Raw genomic sequence first — 19,069 nt, 5'->3', positions numbered from 1 at the left:
TTCTTTCTCATCCACTTCTTTGCCTTATTACTATGCAATGGCTAAAAACCATTATCTGGAGAAGGAAAGGAAGTTAACATTCTAGAAAGCTAAAATTTATATAATTAAATCCTAGATAATTTAGAATTATGAAAAATATATTTCATTAGCTGCAGTTTGGTAAGGTTAGGCTTATATTAGAAGTTACATATGATGAAGCCAGATTTGCATCATTGTGAAGATCACAACTCTTACAATGAAAAGAACAATTCCAGGCTAAGAGTACTTAGTCCACTGAGGAAGTATCTATACCGGGTCATATTTACTCTATTTCCATGTGAGACAGGGTGAGTTCTAGTCTTAGATCTGGCTCTGATTAAATGCTTTCTCTCTCTGAAAGGAGACAGAAGAGAGGTGAGAGTATTTGAGTTGCATGTAATTTCATGACAGGTTGACAGAGCAGTCAAAGAGCAAATATTCACCAGCATACTAGAATATTATTTGCAATGGGAAAAATTAGGTGGCATGAACTACTAGCAAGCAGAAGTGTTCAAGGGAAGCTGAAAACTGACCATGATTGTGAACATTTAACACCAATGTTTTTATAGTATTTTATTTCAAAACAGATTATTTCATTTCTGCAAACATTTATTATATATACTGTGCACATTCTGTAAATAGTCTTGTGAGGTAGACAGAGTTGGAATCTTGTTACTATGATGCCCATTTTGCAGAACTAAAACTTAGAGGAATTAAATAGTCTTAGAAGATGGTATGCCTTGTGTGGTAACCAACACAGGTAAAGTAAAGCTGTGCTAAGGACACTTTGAAATCTTAGAACCTATACTTTAAAAAAAAAACTTTTAACTAAGAAGCAACTTGTATTTACCATCAGCCAATAGAGAGTTTTATCTTGCTAATATCCTTCTCAAACTTAACTGCCAAGCTAAAATGCTCAGGATTTTATATGTTTACTTGGCAAAGTGACTATTTTTCCCCTTAGTTCTATGAAATGAATGCTTATCATAACTGGAAGTCTTTCATTCCCTACTTCTATTTTCATTATTCTTCAGGAAGACTACAAATCAATCAATCAAAACAGCCAAGATTGAGAATTTCAATTTTGAGTAACAGAAAGGAATTTTATTTTTTTAAGAAAATGCTTTGCAGGTATTTTGGCCACTGACCAAGTCTGACAGTTTGACTCTTGCCCTACTCAGTATCCAATTTTTAAACCAAAAACCTTTTATATGACTCTTTAATGTGCCAAGAGAAAAGAGATGTAAAAATTTCCATAATTTTTAGAGGAAGTAATATTTAGATAAGGTAGAAAATAAACTATCTTAATATTTTAATAAGTTCGTGTTTTTTAAACAGACATTTTCAGTTATGGAAAATAGAACCTTGCAGTTTAGATTTGCAATCAGGGAACACCAATTTATATCTAAGACAAGATTAAGCTTTGACAAGGCCAAGATTTTATCTAAGTAAAGATTATGAAGGGCTAAAACGGTTCATATGTTTAGACTATTCGTACGTTAAAATTTCAGGAAATGTAAATAACATTTTTAAACTAAAAGTTTTGATTACTCACTATAATAAATATATAGAAAAAGCTGCCTCTTCTCCCCTTGAAGGCAGACATGATATTCATAATGCTGTCATATGTTCAGATACTGTTTGAGATAAGACGATTTGTGTCATTTAATTTTTATCTTTTCAAGAATTCAAAGACCAGTACTATTGGCTTTTTAAACAATGGTAGGCATAACAATATATGCATATATACACATGCATATGTATATACAAGTATATAATATATACATGTATTCATATACATTTAATGGATACATAATATGCATATACACATGCATATATAGTATACATAATAAACATATGTGTAATAAATAAATGTATACATATATACACATGGGCATATGTATATATGAAAGAGAATGCACACACCACACAACACTACATTCAGTAAGGCATTCCCATTTTAGGCAAAGTGGCAGCATGCATGATTATTTCTCGTATTCACTTGATCTTAATGAAAATAATACATGCTAGAATAATAACACACCACAGCAAAGAAACTACTGAGGATTCTGACTCTATTCTCTGCTCTATAATTCTTTACTATCCCTACAAGCAATTTTCAAACAGTAAGAGAATCACAAATGTATGACTTTTCTGATATTGCAAAGAAATGCAGAACTAAACGAAATAAAGTCAGTGATGACGTAGCAAACCAAGTTGTGTATAGTTAAAAACAAATAAAAACAAACCAAGAAACTTTTAAGAATGGAAGACATTCATCAGAGAAAGCTCAGAAAATCAATTTACTTACTATAATAAAATAGCCCTGTAAGCATGCCACTGTGAGCAAAAAAGTTTAAAAAACATTGCTTTGTTGTTAACATATCACTACACACAATCAAATAGTCATGGCTTAGACATTTTTCCCCAGATTTACCTGCCGTCTGACATCTAATGACGTTTACTATTTTTAATAGGAAAAGCAAAAGTCTGGATTTGGTATAATGATAAAAAATAATTTTATAGCTAGTTTTCAACTATTTATTTTGGACCTGGATTTTCACTACTGTTTCAAATACCTTACAAATCATATTTAGATTGATTTTTAAAGTTCTTTACAAATTTGAAGCAATTTTTTATGGATCTCAGAAATGAAGCAGTTGGGTTTTTTTTTTTTTTTTTTTTTTTTTTTTTTTTTTTGAGACAGGGTCTCAGTCACCCAGGCTGGAGTGCAGTGTGAAGCAATCTTGGCTTATTGAGACCTCTGCCTCCCAGGGTCAAGGAATCCTCCCACCTAAGCCTCCCGAGTAGCTGGGACCACAGGTGTGCGCCACCATACCCAGTTAATTTTTGTATTTTCTGTAGAGACAGTATTTAGTCATGTTGCCTAGGCTGGTCTCAAACTCCTGAGCTCAGGCAATTCAACTGCCTCAGCCTCCCAAAGTGCTGGGATTACAGGCCTGAGACACCACACCCAGCAAAAATGAAGCAGTTTTTCAGTAACAATGGCACCTTTACAAAATTTTCACAAAACTTTCACTTCTGTTCATTTAATTTTTGCTTTTCTGCAATGTAGAAATTCTTAACTCTATTATAAAAGTGAAGAATGCAGGTGAAGTTTCCTACTAATAAGCAAAATAAATAAATAAGTAAATGTGAAGAAGTTTGGTTACCTGCTCAAGATCCCTTAGCCGGTTACAGGACTAAGTCAAATCTTGAACTGTGGTCTGACTCCAAATCTTATACTTATTCCTCATTACCTTGCCTGCTTTTACCCTATTCATTATCAAAAAAAGAGAAAGACAAACCAAAAAATCCCTTTGATCTACTGATGTCTGAACATAAAAAAGACTTCTATCTGTAATCATGTAAAGATAATAATTCTAGTACAAAAGTGTTTTTTATGTATATGTATGTAAATATTTTTCATTCTCAACACCACTCCATGAGTTTTCTTTTATTTATTTTTTTACTCTTTTTTCAAATAAATGCCTATGAATAAAAACATTTAAAAAAATACTGAGACATCTGCTATTTGCTGTTCATACTTCACTTCCCTGATACTCTAAAACTAAAGCCTTCTAAAGGCTTTCAATTAATTACTTATCTCATTCTGAAAATAAGGAAGAAAAATGCCATCAACACTCCCCTCCTTTACTAAGGGTAGAAGCAAGCTCTGAGTTCTTAGGGTAACATCTGCTTCTATCTGCAACAGACATACCAAAGGCAAATAATGTAGTTCGAGGTTCCTATTAGCAGAGCAGAGGAATCTTATTAAAAGGAAAAAATATTAAACTGGACATTTGATTTTTTAAAATAAAGAATAAAATAGAAATGACACTGTTTGACTAAGCATTAGGTCAACAGATTAGTCAAACATGCCTACTCCTCAAACTATGCCACTTACAGAAGACATTTCTATTTTAGTATTATTCTACACACATAAAATTTAACTCTATAGGTGTCTGTTATATCATTTACTTTCTTTAGATACTATCTTATGTATTAATTTTATAAAATAGGTGAACATGTATATATTTATGTATTTTATATATATATATAAAATTTCAAATTACCTTAATAGTTTTGTCCATATCTCCGTAACACAAGGAGTTCAGAGAGATCTTAAAAGGCCTCCAAACAGGATTCAAGTTGTTTTTAACAACCTATAAAAATGTGGTTTCAAAGAGCTGTTAGAAAAAATTTCCAGTTCATTAACATTTTGCTCCTGCCCTTCCTAGGTTCTTGCTATACTCTCACCATTCATCCTTCACCTTTTCATCAACTCAACTATTTCTATAAAAAATCTATCTCAACAAAAAATCTACCTAGAACAATATTATACAACTGTTACATGAAAAATGTAATAAATTGTACAGTTGTGGTACATTCTGAGGAAAGTAGAAAACTATTTGGAAAATACATCTACCTACTACAAGGAGCACTTAGAAACTGCAGAGGATGGCCGGGCGCAGTGGCTCATGCCTGTAATCCCCAAACTTTGGAAGGCCGAGACGGGCAGATCACCTGAGGTCAGGAGTTTGAGACCAGCCTGGCCAACATGGTGAAACCCTGTCTCTACTAAAAAAATAAAAAATTAGCTGGGTGTAGTGGTGCACGCCTATAATCCTAGCTACTCAGGAGGCTGAGGCAGGAGATTGCTGGAATCCGGGAGGTGGAGGTTGCAGTGAGTGGAGATCGTGCCACTGCATTCCAGCCTGGGTGACAGAGCAAGACTACATCTCAAAAAAAAAAAAACAAAAAAAACAAACAAAAAAAACTGCAGAGGATTATTGACTTTATTAGCAACCACGGTTTTATTGCAGGGCACAGAAGATTCAAATACGAAATAAGAAAAGGTAATACAGAATAAGAAACTCACTATGTTGGAATTGAATTGGAGAAGTAAGTCCACATTTATAATATAAAATTTTAATACCATATATACATACATAATAAACAGATAAACACAAATATACAAATTTCTTAGCTTTGTCCACTGAAAAGGCCTAAAAGCAATGATATCCAGTAGCAATGAGCACATTTAGCACTCAGATGTCAGTGTCTAAATACTACTACCGTCCTGCAGAAATAGAGCTTATTAAGAGACAAGCTCATACCAGCTCTGGGACAGAAAAAGTACAAGGAGAACTGAGAACATACTCTAACTTAAGAGAATGCTTAAAGACAAATGAGGTCAAAAAGAAAAACCAAGAGCCATTTTAGAGACTAGGAGCTCTCTCTGGTCAAACTTGGATTAATCTGAGCAGCAAAAATAGAGTAATGAGTTAACACAAAGCATACACTGTTATAACAATCCATGAATTTATAATGATACTAAAAATAAAAGGAAAGAAAGTGAGAGAGAAGAGATGAAAGAGGAACGTCTGCTAATATAAGTAAAAAGGATGAAAGATTTTGAAAAATCACTATTTTACTACCCATAATTCATTAGGCAAGGATCATCAATGGATGCTAAAATCACTGGTTGAAGTGCTAGAGAACAGGTAATTCATGCAGTCTTATAGTTTCACACCACATATCACTTATTAATTAAAAAGGGGGAAAAAATTAGACTTTATCATGGTGAGATCTGGTGGTCATCATTTTAACCAAGTAGCCAAGCTTGACATCAATGCTGGGCAGACTGGTACCATAAGCCTCCTGAAAATGTAAAGAAAAGGAACACACACAGTGTTTTTGACAGAAATGTTTGATCTGGATCTAGTTGTGAGGAAACAGAAGAATCCAGAATGTTGGACATTCTGGTCTTGATTTTCAAGATATTCAGTGGCACCAAGGAAGATAGGGAGAAGAGTCCTCTATTGGGAATATAATAGTCAAATCCAAAATATGAGCCTTGACTGGATTCTGAACAAAACAAAGCAAAACAAAATACATATAAAACCTGTGGGACAACCAAGGAAATCTGAAGTTGAATGGTATACCAAATGATGACACATTTAGCTATGTCAAATGTCAATTTTCTCAAGTCTGATTGTATAGAATACCCCTGTTCTTTAAACATATCTGCTGTGGAATTTATTTATTTATTTATTTATTTTGAGGTGGAGTCTCGCTCAGTTGCCCAGGATGGAGTGCAGTGGTGCAGTCTCAGCTCACTGCAACTTCCGCCTCCTGGGTTCAAGCAATTCTTGTGCCTCAGCCTCCTGAGTAGCTGGGACCGCAGGCAAGTGCTACCACACCTGGCTAATTTTTGTATTTTTAGTAGAGACGGGATTTCACCATGTTGGCCAGGCTGGTCTCGAGCTCCTGACCTCAAGTGATCCACCCGCGTTGGCTTCCCAAAGTGCTGGGATTACAAGCATGAGCCACCACACTTGGCCTGCTGCAGCATTTAAAGATAAGAGTTATTATGTCTGTAGCTCCATTAGGATGATTTTCCAAAAGGAAAATATATGTGTGCAAAAGTGTGTGTGTGTGTGTGTATGTGAGAGAGAGAGAGAGACAGAGACAGAGAGGGACAGAAACAGAGACAGAGAGCACAAGTGTGTGGGAGTGTGTGTCCATTTGGTGAATCTAGGTGAGGGGTGCAGAGGAATACATTTAGTGTTCTTCATAGGGCTTAAAATTTTTCAACATAAAAATCATAAAGTATGGTAGCACCTCCTCACTGAAAGAAAAAAATGTGAACATGGCTATATGTAAGTCTGAACTTGTATCTCTGGCTATATGTAAGTCTGAACTCAGATTGATATTTTTATAAATATAAGCTTTCTAAAACTCAGATTACAATAATTCCAAAGAACACCTCCACTCTGCTTTTCAAATTCAGAGGTTCACCTCTGTCCGATGAACCATCAGCCAGTTTCCATCAGATGTCTGCTTGTGGAATTCCAGGTATGGGTCTGACTTTCCAAATAGATCCTACAATTAAAACAAACAACAAAAAGCATTTGTTCTCCTCTGAACCCATGAAACCATGTGTGACCATACTTTACACATGTTGGCAACCCCCTGAAGTCTAACTCTATAGTACTGGTAGTAAATACACATCTCATCACCTTTCTCCCTAACTTAGCAACTTACTGAAGTCTACTAGGGAGAATTATCAAAGTGCTTGTGATAAATGCTCATAATGCTGTATATCATACCCTGACTTCTCAAAAACATGACGGTTTTAAAATGCAGTGGTCAAATATACCACAACATATGTTTTTGCCTTGTTTTCACCTTTAACCATTTTCATTCACATATCACTGAGTAGGTTTAAATAAATGACATCACAAACATTAGCCATACCAACTCTATGGAGACAGGGAAGTTATCAGGGAGAAAATGGATTCAGAGGGGTTAATGATTTTCCCAAGATCACATATCTAATTAATTAATGGATCCAGGCCTTAACTTCATATCTCACCCTTCTATATCTGAAACCCCTTCACCAATACCACACATTTCTTTGCATGCACAAATGACCAGAGGTAGATACGTGGAACGCATAATAGAAACACTTCAAGGGCACAAACTGCACCTTCCATTTCCTCTGTGATTCACCACAGAACTCCTATACAATGCTCAAGCACACTAAGTGCTCAAAAATACCGTTATCACCATCCTCAGTACACACATATTCACACACATACAGTGAGATAAAATTCGGGGAAAATGGATTAACTCAGGTGGTAAGACTATGGATGATTTTTTTCTCATTTTCATTTTGAAATTTGCATATTCCTTAACATATATGACTTGTTATTTTTGAAAATGAAAGGACACTTGTTAATCTCACAGGAATATATGCAGATATATCCCTGAGCTGAAGATTTCTTTAGTTCTGAATTAACTTCAGTATTACATTAAGAACTAAAATAAAATTATTTCTCTCTTGAATACAAAGTTTAATGTCAAGCAAATAAGATATTTGGTACAGTCAAAAATATAAACACAAAGACTTTGTGTTTATATTTAAACACAATAAATAACAGCAACGTAACAGTGAGAAATTAACTTTTCAAAAACACATTAACATGCCCTGTGTGAGTTATCTTAAAAATAATCCTATGGAAAAGGCAGAATATCCTTGTTATCATTTTGAAGGCTAAAAACCAATACTTGTTCGAAGATTCATTAAGTTGTTAGTATTAGAACTAAAACAATAATGAAACTCGCTGGCTCTAATCTCCAGGATATGTTAAGTAAAAGAAGCACGGTGGAGGAAAGTGTACATCTAGCATGCTACGCTTATGTAAGGGCTGGAGGTGGGGAACATAAATACAAATACATACATACACATATACATATGAACACATACACACACACACACGAGTATATATACACACAGAAAAACCCTTAGATATTTAGGAAACAGAATGATTAAATTATAAAACACAACTTTTTAAAAATTATTATCTGCACGGAGGAAAGTGGAAGCAAGGTAGACAGGGAGAGAAGTTAAATTTCTTAAATACCTTGTTTTGTAGATTTCAGAGCCATGTAAATTTTGTATGTTTTATAAAAGAAAATTAAATCAAATGGTTTTTTTAAAAATCAATCCCTAAATATAAAAAGCAAAACGAAACTAGGACTGTGACAGCATAACCACACAAAAGAATTCTTTCTTTAAATCGTAAGAATGTGACTATATAACAATAGTGGAATATACACACCTTAAAGACAAAAAGAACTTCAAAGAAAGCTCAAACTGTTTTCAGTAAAAATACTCTTAATAATAATATTTTTATTCTAAAACTATTAATGTCATGTGAGACAAAACAGATAAGCAATTATGTTAATATCTTTAGCAACCAAGAGAAATGAGGTATGAATATAAAATAAGTCCCTGTAATTCTATAAATATTTTTTGTTGTCGTTGTTGTTTTGGAGACGTAACCAAGGCTGGAGTGCAGTGGTATGATCTCAGGTCACTATGACCTCCCCTTCCTGGGTTCAAGCAGTTCTCATGCCTCATCCTCTTGAGTAGTTGGGACTACAGGTACATGCCACCATGATCGGCTAATTTTTGTATTTTTAGTAGAGGCAGGGTTTCACCTTGTTGGCCAGGCTGGTCTTGAACTCCTGACCTCAAGTGTTCTACCCACCACCTCCCAGAGTGCTGGATTACAGGCATGAGTCACCGTGCCCAGCCAGTAATTCTATATTTGAATTGGAAATAGTTGTGTAATTTCATGATTTAGTTTTTCTTAAATTAAAAAAAAAAGTCTTTTCTGTTGTCCACTGAAAAGCCCTCGAAACCATGAATGACAATAACCCACAACAGTGAGTACCCCTAGCACTGGACTGTGGTCTCTAAATATCAATTCCACCAAAATGAAGTAAGGTTCCTTTTAATCTGCCAATCTGAGGCAGAAACTAGATAAAATAAGCTTGGAACATGGCTTATTAAAGACAAAAAGAACTTCAGAAAGAAGTTATTTGAAGCTCTTGTCATCCCACAGAGCAAGGAAACTATTCAAAGACTCCTGGAGTTGTGCCAAATGGTCTCAAGCACAAACTTAAACGAATTCCCTCAGGCCAAAGTTGGAATAACTTAAGCATCTATGAGAAGTAATCCATTGCAGTTATTAATATTTAAATCTATTACTTTATAGCAATTCTAAAACAGAACAAAACAAACAAAAAAACTTCACTGGTCACATTTAGGGGATGCTAGGGAACCAACTTAATAATTTTGAAAAATGGCAAATATGAGGGAAAAGTCAAACAGTTTAACTTGTTTTTCCTATATAAACTATACCACGAAGTAAATAAATACCTAAGGCGGGGAAGTTTCTCTCTATAGAAACATTCTTGCTAAGAAACAAAAGCAATGACAGACTGACGATATCACTATTTTACAGATTTTTTTTTTATTTATTTCTTTTTTTTTTGAGACAGAGCCTTGCTCTGTCGCCAGGCTGGAGTGCAGTGGCGCGATCTCGGCTCACTGCAACCTCCGCCTCCCAGGTTCACGACATTCTCCTGCCTCAGCCTCCCGAGTAGCTGGGACTACAGGCGTCTGCCGCCATGCCCAGCTAATTTTTTGTATTTTTTAGTAGAGACAGGGTTTCACCATGTTAGCCAGGATGGTCTTGATCTCCTGACCTCGTGATCCGTCCACCTCGGACTCCCAAAGTGCTGGGATTACAGGCGTGAGCCACCGCGCCTGGCCCAGACTCTTAATAATAAAACCAGGCAGTTATCATCAATGATCACAAACATCCCCAAAACATACAAGTTAGTGTGAGTCTCCTGATGGAATTACATGATGAAACTGTCTTGCCAACAATTAAAAATACCAGCAGATCATACTTCTAGATTCAATTGCCAGGTTACAGAAATCAGAAAGTAAAAGTAGAGAGAGAAACATGTTAAATGACACCTTTAATAAGCCATAGGCAAAATATGGAAAATTCCTTTTTGAAAAAAAAAAAAAAAAGATGGAGTCTTGTAATTATAATGCACTACAGCCTCAAACTCCCGGGATCAAGCCATCTTCCTGCCTCAGTCTCCTGAGTAGCTGGGACTACAGGTGTACATTACCTGTGCCCAACTTGAATGTGGAAACTTCTGCAGGACAAAGAAATCAGTTTTCTCCATTGAATAAATTCCACGATGGATGGAAGAATTGATAGAAAGGAAGGAAGGGAGGGAGGAAGGGAAGAAAGAAGTAAAAGAAAGGAAGAAATATATAGATTTAAAAGGACTTAAGACACACTTTAAACAATTATATTTTTTAAAGTGTCTTCAGAGATACATCAACACATTCAGGGATGAAATGCTATGAAGTCTGGGAGGAGAGAAAGTAGATGAGGGTAGAGATTAAATGAAATTGGCCATGAGTTATTATTGTGGAAAATGGGTGATGGGAACATGAAATTTTTTAAAAATAGTCTTCCAGTTTTGTATATATTTAAATTTTTCCACAATTAAAAAAAAAAGTCTCCAGCCTATAGTCTAAAATGTTTTCTTTACTTTTTTTTTTCTTCTTGAGACAGCGTCTTGCTCCATTACGCACGTGAGAATGTAGGATTACTGCTCACTGTAGTTTTGACCTCCTGGCTCAAGCAATCCTCCTACCTCACATGGGACTACAGGCACATGCCACCACACCCAGCTAATTTTTGCATTTTTTGTAGAGATAGGGTTTCGCCATGTTGCCCAAGCTGGTCTCAAATTTCTAAGCTCAAGTGATCTGCCCACCTCGGCCTCCCAAAGTACTGGGATTACAGGCATAAGCCAACACGCCTAGCCCTAAAATGTTTTCAAATTAAACTGCAAACAATGAAGAATATTGACTAGATTATAGAATTAAGTACAAAAAGCTGGGCTCAGGGGCTCACACCTGTAATCCTAACACTTTGGGAGTATGAAATGGGAGGACTGCTTGAGCCCAGGAGTTCCAGACCAGCCTGGGCAACACAGTGAGACCATGTCTCTAAAAAATATAGGTAGGTAGGTAGGTAGGTAGGTAGGTAGGTAGGTAGATAGATAGATAGATAGATAGATAGATAGATAGATAAGATAGATAAAAGAATTATAATCCATGCTATATACTAAATTGTTGTGTTATTATATATTATATATACTCATCCTTCATAAAAAGAAATTGACCTTTGAATGCAAAGAGGATAATTGACCTATAATTAATAAAGCACAGTTTCCACTTTTTTCCTGAAAGTAATTCAACTGTACTCTTTCATGCTTTTACAGTAACATTAATGCTTCTATTCAACTCCTCTCTTAATCTAAACAAATCCTTTGATTACATCTAGATGAAAGAGGTGAAGAGAAATGGGTTCTGCTTAAACATACAACACACACACATGCAAAATTTGGAAGTAACTAGTACCCTATGTGATGCTCAGATGATGAAGTTCATGATATTAACTGCATTTTCATTTTCTTAAAAAACAGGCAAAACATGACAAACTTGCTGAAATCTGCATAGTCTACCCACCTTATTATCCAGTTTTCTGGCTTCCATTTCAAACAAGACCACTCTATTATCTTTTATTTCTTCAGCTGAAATCTATGAGTAGATAAAGTGAGTGAAAGAAAATATGTTTTAGGAATTCTGATAGACACTTAAGCACTGATTTATTCTGTTATCTAATATAAAGCCTACACTAATATAAATGAATTCTAAAATGTTTCATAAGAAAATGGCATCATTAAGAAAGATCTACCATTATTTCTTTTATGTGTGTGGAATAAAGATTTGCCCAAAATATGCCCAGGTCTGCATTAAGCAATGTCTTTTGAAATGTGGTTGCCCAAACTGGATCTTCCCCACTCAAGAGAAATGTCAAAACCCCAGAAGACTGAGAATACCCTCTGCACAACACTGAAGTTCCCTAATACTGAGAAGCATGAATAAATCATACCTAGAAAACTCTATACATTGATATTATCAGATCAATGTTTTTCATCCAATGTAACTGAAAAACTCATTCTACTTAAAAATAAGTATCAGTCTATCATGCCCCACAGCAAGGAAGCTAACTACTGATAATGTTCTCTTTCCCACAAAAATCAAAACCCCTGAACATTCTTACGCCTTTGGAAATCTAAACTGTAGCAAAACAGCTCTCAGAGAAATGTATTTGATGATCATGATAACCTTGAAACATAGCTCTCTCAGGGAACTAGCCTTACATTCTCAGAGGGAGCTAAAGTTAAAATACTATCACTCCAGGCAGCAGTTAACTGTACAGACACTCTAGAAGATAAGGTTTACAGGCTTGGCATTATATGATGGGAAATGTAAAATACAATGATGCATATATTAATTTGCTTGAAGTCAGTAATCAGCAATGAAAAGCCCAGGTGGGAGGATGGGCAGCAGATAGCAAGCACAAAAAATGAAGGTAAAGAGTTTATAGGTTCAATGGCCATGTCATAATATAACATCCCTCTGGAATAAAATCCACTAGGGGAAATTTCTGTCATGTTGAGAGGACTATGTTTCGCCAGTAGAGAACCAAATTGATCCAGATTATTAAGCAGTTTACTTCCACAGAGGAGGGGCAGGTATCACCAAGGTGCACTGGACCTCTATGGGCAACTTAAAAAAACTGAAAGAAGGGATTACCACATTGCATGTTTCTCCTGGTTTGCACAATACATTTTCCGTTTGTGATAACTACAAGACAAGGGTGGACGGAATGCAACATTCAAGACTGAGTGGCAAAGCATGGCTGCAGAATATTTGTCTGATATGCACAGTTTCAGCATGTCCTATTATGATAAATCTTTCGAGACAAAAGACAAATATCTTATTTTTACCGTAATGCTCCCTTTCCCTGCAGGTCTGCCATTTTTCAGCACCAGTGGTCGAGTTAGCTTCTTACTGGAAACAATCTGTTAGAATTAGAAAGTGATACAAAGAGTCATTTCCCTTCAACCTATGAATTTTTAAATGAAATAGTTTCAGCAAAAAAGATTGAGTACAAGGTTCACTTAAAGTCATTAGAAATAGAAACATTAAGTTGGTTTCTTAAAGATTTGGATCATCTACATATTTAGGGCCAGGCACAGTGGCTCATGCCTGCAATCCCAGCACTTTGGGAGGCCGAGGCAGGCAAATCACCTGAGGTCAGGAGTTCGAGACCAGCCTGGCCTACATAGTGAAACCCCATCTCTACTAAAAATACAAAAATTAGCCAAGTGTGGTGGTGGGTGCCTGCGGTCCCAGTTACTCAGGAGGCAGAGGCAGGAGAATCGCTTGAACCCAGGAGGCGGAAGTTGCAGTGAGCTGAGTTCGCACCATTGCACTCCAGCCTGGGCAACAAGAGCGAGAGTCCATTTCAAAAAAAAAAAAGAAAAAAAAAAATCATCTACATATTTAAAACCCATTGGAAAAAACTACTAAGGAGCCTACCCTGGCAGATACAATCTCCTTACCCACTAGTTTCTTAATCTCCTCGGTATGTCAAAGTTTAAATCATTCCTTGTAATGGAAAAAGAGGACCAGATTCTCATCGCATAAAGAAATCACTTAGCTGAAACCTTCTAGGTAAAAGGTGGGCTTCAGAACACTCGATAAATGAGATTCAAGGCCACGTGCAGTGGCTCATGCCTATAATCCCAGCACTTTGGGAGGTTGATGTGGGAGGATTGCTTGAGCCCACAAGTTCAAGCCCAGCCTCAGCAACATGCCGAAACCTGTCTCTACAAAGTAATACAAAAATTAGCCAGGTGCCATGGCGTGTGCTTATAGTCCCAGCTACTTGGGAGGCTGAGGTGGGAGGCTCACTTGAACCCAGGAGGTCAAGGCTGCAGTGAGCTGTGATTGAGCCACTGTACTCCATCCTGGGTGACTGAGTGAGACCCTGTCTCAAAAAAAAAAACAAAAACACAAAAAAAGGATTCGAGTTTTCTACTGAGACACAACTTCAATATTTAACTCCCATAAAATGTCATATTGCTTGAAGGAATATAGTATACCTAGGTTCTGTCAAACAGATATACCTCTGATATATCTCACAAATTCATAGGAATTTTAGCTACACTGGGATTTTTTCCCCCAAAAAATAAATACTTCCTTAATTTTTTCTTTGATATTATTTATCAAAGTTCCAGAAAACTGATCAGTTTCATATTGGTTTTGAGATACAGAAAACACCCATAATCTCCAAACAACTCAACCCTGAAAAATAAAGTTGTAAAAGACATATGTGAGTGACAAATGTCACATATTGAAAAAAAATTATTCCTCCCTCCTAAAACCTTCTTCAGTCTATACAAATGGTCATAATCTCTCCTTATGAATCAGATTAAAATAGGAGCAAAATGGTGAGCCACGAGACACGTCCCTACCCTGACCACACTTGTCATATACTGGGAAGACACATAATTAAGCAACTATTAAAAAGTATGATAAGAAGTACTAGACAGTACCAAGTGAGCTCAGAAAAGGATTCCAAACTAATCTAGAGGGTCAGAGAAGGTTTATGGGGGGAATAAGGCTGAGTAAGAGCAAGCCAGGTAAAGTGGGTAGTGTTGGGGCATTGGAAGTCAGGAGGTGCCAGTCTCACTAGTTAGAAGAACAGAGAAGTTGCTGTTATCTTGATAGCATTTATGGCTTGAACATAACAAAACTATAGAGAACTCTGCAGCAGCTAAAGCGTTGGTATTACTTAATGAAATGCCTCATGAAGCCTCCCTTACTCAAAAGAATTAACAGGCTTTTCCATAAATACATAGTTCCTGCCCGTACAAAATATAAGATGAATTCTATAATGTTCAAGCCAAGCATATTAATATATAAACTGTCTTTAAAGTGATTACATGTTTTTCAACTTTAAAAATTAAATGATTCTTACCGAAAACACCAAATTCATTAAAACTTAGACAAAATAGAGTACAGTGGCTATGTATACTTACTTGTCCAAGGGTACATTCACATTCCCCTAAGAAGTCATCATCACTCAGCTCAATAGTTTTGTTGTCGATGTCATAAACCCCAAATTTCAATTTCTGAACCACTTCAAAGTAGTAATCAATAATAAATGTCTTGGAAAATTGGGGATTCAAGCAATTCTTAATCCTTTCTGTGCGCTCAACCTACACCCATCCCCCAAAACAAAAAAGTTTGTTCAGATCAAAGGTGCACTTGGATTTTCACATCTTTACGTACTAAACATAAACACAGGCATGACAACTAAAGGAAGTTTCTATATGTGTATGAAAAATTCTACAATCAAGGGCAAACTTTCACAAAAAACTCCATTAACAGATGAGATAGTGTTATTATTTTTAAGATAAAAAAAAAAAAATCCTGGCCGGGCGCGGTGGCTCAAGCCTGTAATCCCAGCACTTTGGGAGGCCGAGGCGGGTGGATCACGAGGTCAGGAGATCGAGACTATCCTGGCTAACATGGTGAAACCCCGTCTCTACTAAAAATACAAAAAACTAGCCGGGCGTGGTGGCGGGCGCCTGTAGTTTCAGCTACTTGGGAGGCTGAGGCAGGAGAATGGCTTGAACCCAGGAGGCAGAGCTTGCAGTGAGCCGAGATCACACCACTGCACTCCAGCCTGGGAGACACAGCGAGACCCCATCTCAAAAAAAAAAAAAAAAAACTCCTTACATTGTTAAAAGAGTAATTCAGATGACTTTTTAAGTAAAGTATTTAACATTACCTCATACCACTGTTGACCACTTGTATTCAAAAATAACACACATAAAGGGTCTGACTTTGACCCTATATCTTTATCCAAAAGATTGGCACAGGAAACATTCAGCGACACCTTTGTGACACACTGGGCAGCCATGTCTTGAGTTCTGAGAAAACCAATAAAAAGAGAAAGCAAGTGAAACAATGCCTTTAAGAAGCACACTCATTCCTAACAAAAACAGGTGACTTCTTAAGATCAATTGTCATAATAAGCTTATAGAGTGAACTTGCTAGAATCCGACTGTTATATATGCCTCCTTGGGATGTGGGTGTCTATTAGCTCATTACAGTGATATTGCCTCCATCAGATTCTCTTGCTAGGATAAAATTCATTTACTGAATGACAGAAAAATGCAGCTTTTAAGATGGCTAATAAGACATACTAATCTTCTTGGCTGGGCTGACTCAGCCTGTAATCCCAGCACTTTGGGAGGCTGAGGCAGAAGGATGGCTTGAGCTTAGGAATTTGAGACCATCCTGGGCAATACAGCAAGACCTCGTCTCTACTAAAAATAAAAAATTAGCCAAGCATGGTGGTGTGTGCCTATAATCCCAGCTACTAGGAAGGCTGAGGCAAGAGGATTGCTTGAACCCAAGAGATTGAGCCTGTAGTGAGCTATAATTGTGCCACTGCATTCCAGCCTGGGCAACAGAGACTCTGTCTAAAAAAAAAAAAGAAAAAACTAATCTTCTTTTTACCTTAACTATAAATTTTATCATTCAGAAAAACTCCAAGTATTATCTTGATTCTTCACTTAAAGGTATGCCTAACATTATACTACAAAACAGATTAAGTTTTATTTTTATTTGTTTATTTAACAAGACACTGAGTGGGATATTTTCTGTTTTCACAGATTTTTTGGCTAAAACCAAAAACCCCAAAGCCCCCTTTCCCCCTACTCTACCCCCAGCTCCCAATATTTTGCAGCCGTGGTTCTCCATATTGGCTGCTTCCTGGAATCATCTGGGGAAGCTTTCAAAGCTACTGATGCCGGAGTTCCACTTAAAGAGATTTTAACTAGTTTAGGGTACAACCTTGACATCAGCTCCTTGGATGATTCTAATGTGTAGACAAGGTTGACAAGCCTACTGTTCTACAGAGAGAAGGTGTGGTCCATCTTCCCTTATGACTTGCTAAGAAATATCAGAGTTAGCTTAACTTCCATAGACCCCTCCTTCCTCAGTATCCAATCAAAATATGAAAAGGACTGGGGATAGGGTGGAGCACATGATGGGGGCTGGACTTGAGAAGGAATTCAGTATTGCAGGTGAGCTGCCTTCATCCGTGAACCCAGGGAATGAAAGGGGATGCAGGTGTCACCAAGAAAAGGAACTAGGCATTGCATTTCCCATTTGGATGTCCACTTAGCCAGTGGACGTTGATGGTGCTAGGGCAGGTTCTGCAGGAGAGAAGGTACCTACTACCCTAGAGCTACTGGCAAACATCCTTACAATGGGTTAAGATTTAATGCCCTTTGCCCCTCACTTTGAGATTTAGCTGAAGTTCTAGGACCACAGAAACAAATCCGCTCATTATCTTGTTATATTTAAATATGGCAGTAGGATTCCTGTGCTGTATAAAATGCCTAAGCAAATCTGAAATAACAAAGATTACCATTAGAAGAGCCTTTGTAATGTCAAAAACAACTAACGTCTTATAAAAAAAATTGATAATTCTATTGAACTCTCTAAAAATAGTAGCAGTTCTTAACACATGTCAAAAATCAATACTAAGATTCCTAAATAAATAAAGACTAAGAAAAATGAAGTAGGTTGCATAGCCTTAGAAGTAGCTAGAAATCCCATTTAAAAACAAAGCTGGCTGACCACCATGGCTCACACCTGTATTCCCAGCAGTTTGGGAGGCCTAGGCAGGTGGACTACTTGAGGTCAGGAGTTCAAGACCAGCCTGGCCAACATGGTGAAACCTCATCTCTACTAAAATACAAAAATTAGCTGGGTGTGGTGGAATGAGCCTGTGATCTCAGCTACTCCGGAGTCTGATACGGTAGGAGGATCGCTTGAGACTGGAAGGCAGAGTTTGCAGTGAGCCAAGATCATGCCACTGCACTCCAACCTGGGTGACAGAGTGAGACCCATCTCAAAAAACAAAAACAAAAACAAAAACAAAACAAAAACAAACAAAATATATACAAGATATATATATTTAAACAGTCCTAGTATACAGTAAGTGCTCACATTTTATCATTATTATTATTTTATCACTATCTGCCTCTAGGGTTTGATCCTTTCTTATCTATCCCATGTTTCTTATTTTTTTATTATTCCATTGCATGATTATCCTGATTATTCCAATCCATACTAAGGTGTTCCTTTGAATTCCTATTGCACTAATAGTAACAGATTACTGAATTACAGGAACAAGATCAAATTTGGGGTAATGCACACCCCCAATTTTTTTTTTGAGATGGAGTCTTGCTCTGTCATCCAGGCTGGGGTGCAGTGGCACAATCTCAGGTCACTGCAACATCCGCCTCCCAGATTCAAGCAATTCTCTGCCTCAGCCTCCCGAGTAGCTGGGATTACAGGTGCCCACCACCACGCCCTGTAGAACCCTCCACCTGGCACTTGCTGTGTGACCACGTATAAGTAACTTCAACTCCCTGAGCCTAGATTTCCTCATCAGTAAAAATGGAGATACTGCAAGTAAATTTGTAAATCTGGCATGTGCCAGGCATCCTGTCTTTTGTATCTAATATAGAATCTGTAAAATAAATGTTAGTTGTATGATTTTTTTTTTTTGCATAATGTAGAGTCTTGTAAGTTGTATGTCAGCAGTACCAAGCATAATGCAGTGCCCTGTGGATGAACATAGAATGAGCAATGATTGCTAAAGCTTCCAAAAAAAACATGTAGAGGATTCTCTACCAGCCAGCAGAAAAGTCTTCAAAT

The 19,069-nt window shown here is 36.8% G+C and overlaps 1 protein-coding gene across 3 annotated transcripts in view; it reads right to left on the bottom strand.

The window, feature by feature from the left end:
- The window catches only part of CPNE3 (copine 3), a 49,440-nt gene that overhangs the window by 18,268 nt on the left and 12,103 nt on the right, over positions 1 to 19,069 (bottom strand). For all 3 annotated transcript variants that reach the window (XM_015145671.3, XM_001082722.5, XM_015145670.3), the window contains exons 3-8: positions 16,122 to 16,263; positions 15,367 to 15,546; positions 13,267 to 13,341; positions 11,939 to 12,010; positions 6,823 to 6,906; positions 4,095 to 4,184 (exon numbers count right to left, since the gene is read on the bottom strand). In XM_015145671.3, coding sequence (XP_015001157.2) covers positions 4,095 to 4,184; positions 6,823 to 6,906; positions 11,939 to 12,010; positions 13,267 to 13,341; positions 15,367 to 15,546; positions 16,122 to 16,253 — 633 coding nt within the window. In that variant the 5' untranslated portion in view covers positions 16,254 to 16,263. The remainder of the gene's footprint in view (positions 1 to 4,094; positions 4,185 to 6,822; positions 6,907 to 11,938; positions 12,011 to 13,266; positions 13,342 to 15,366; positions 15,547 to 16,121; positions 16,264 to 19,069) is intronic.

Source organism: Macaca mulatta, chromosome 8 (assembly GCF_049350105.2).
Source record: "Macaca mulatta isolate MMU2019108-1 chromosome 8, T2T-MMU8v2.0, whole genome shotgun sequence".
Lineage (NCBI taxonomy): Eukaryota > Metazoa > Chordata > Mammalia > Primates > Cercopithecidae > Macaca > Macaca mulatta.
The sequence above is the reverse complement of the archived record's forward strand: the minus strand, read 5'-3'. Positions and strand labels throughout refer to the sequence as shown.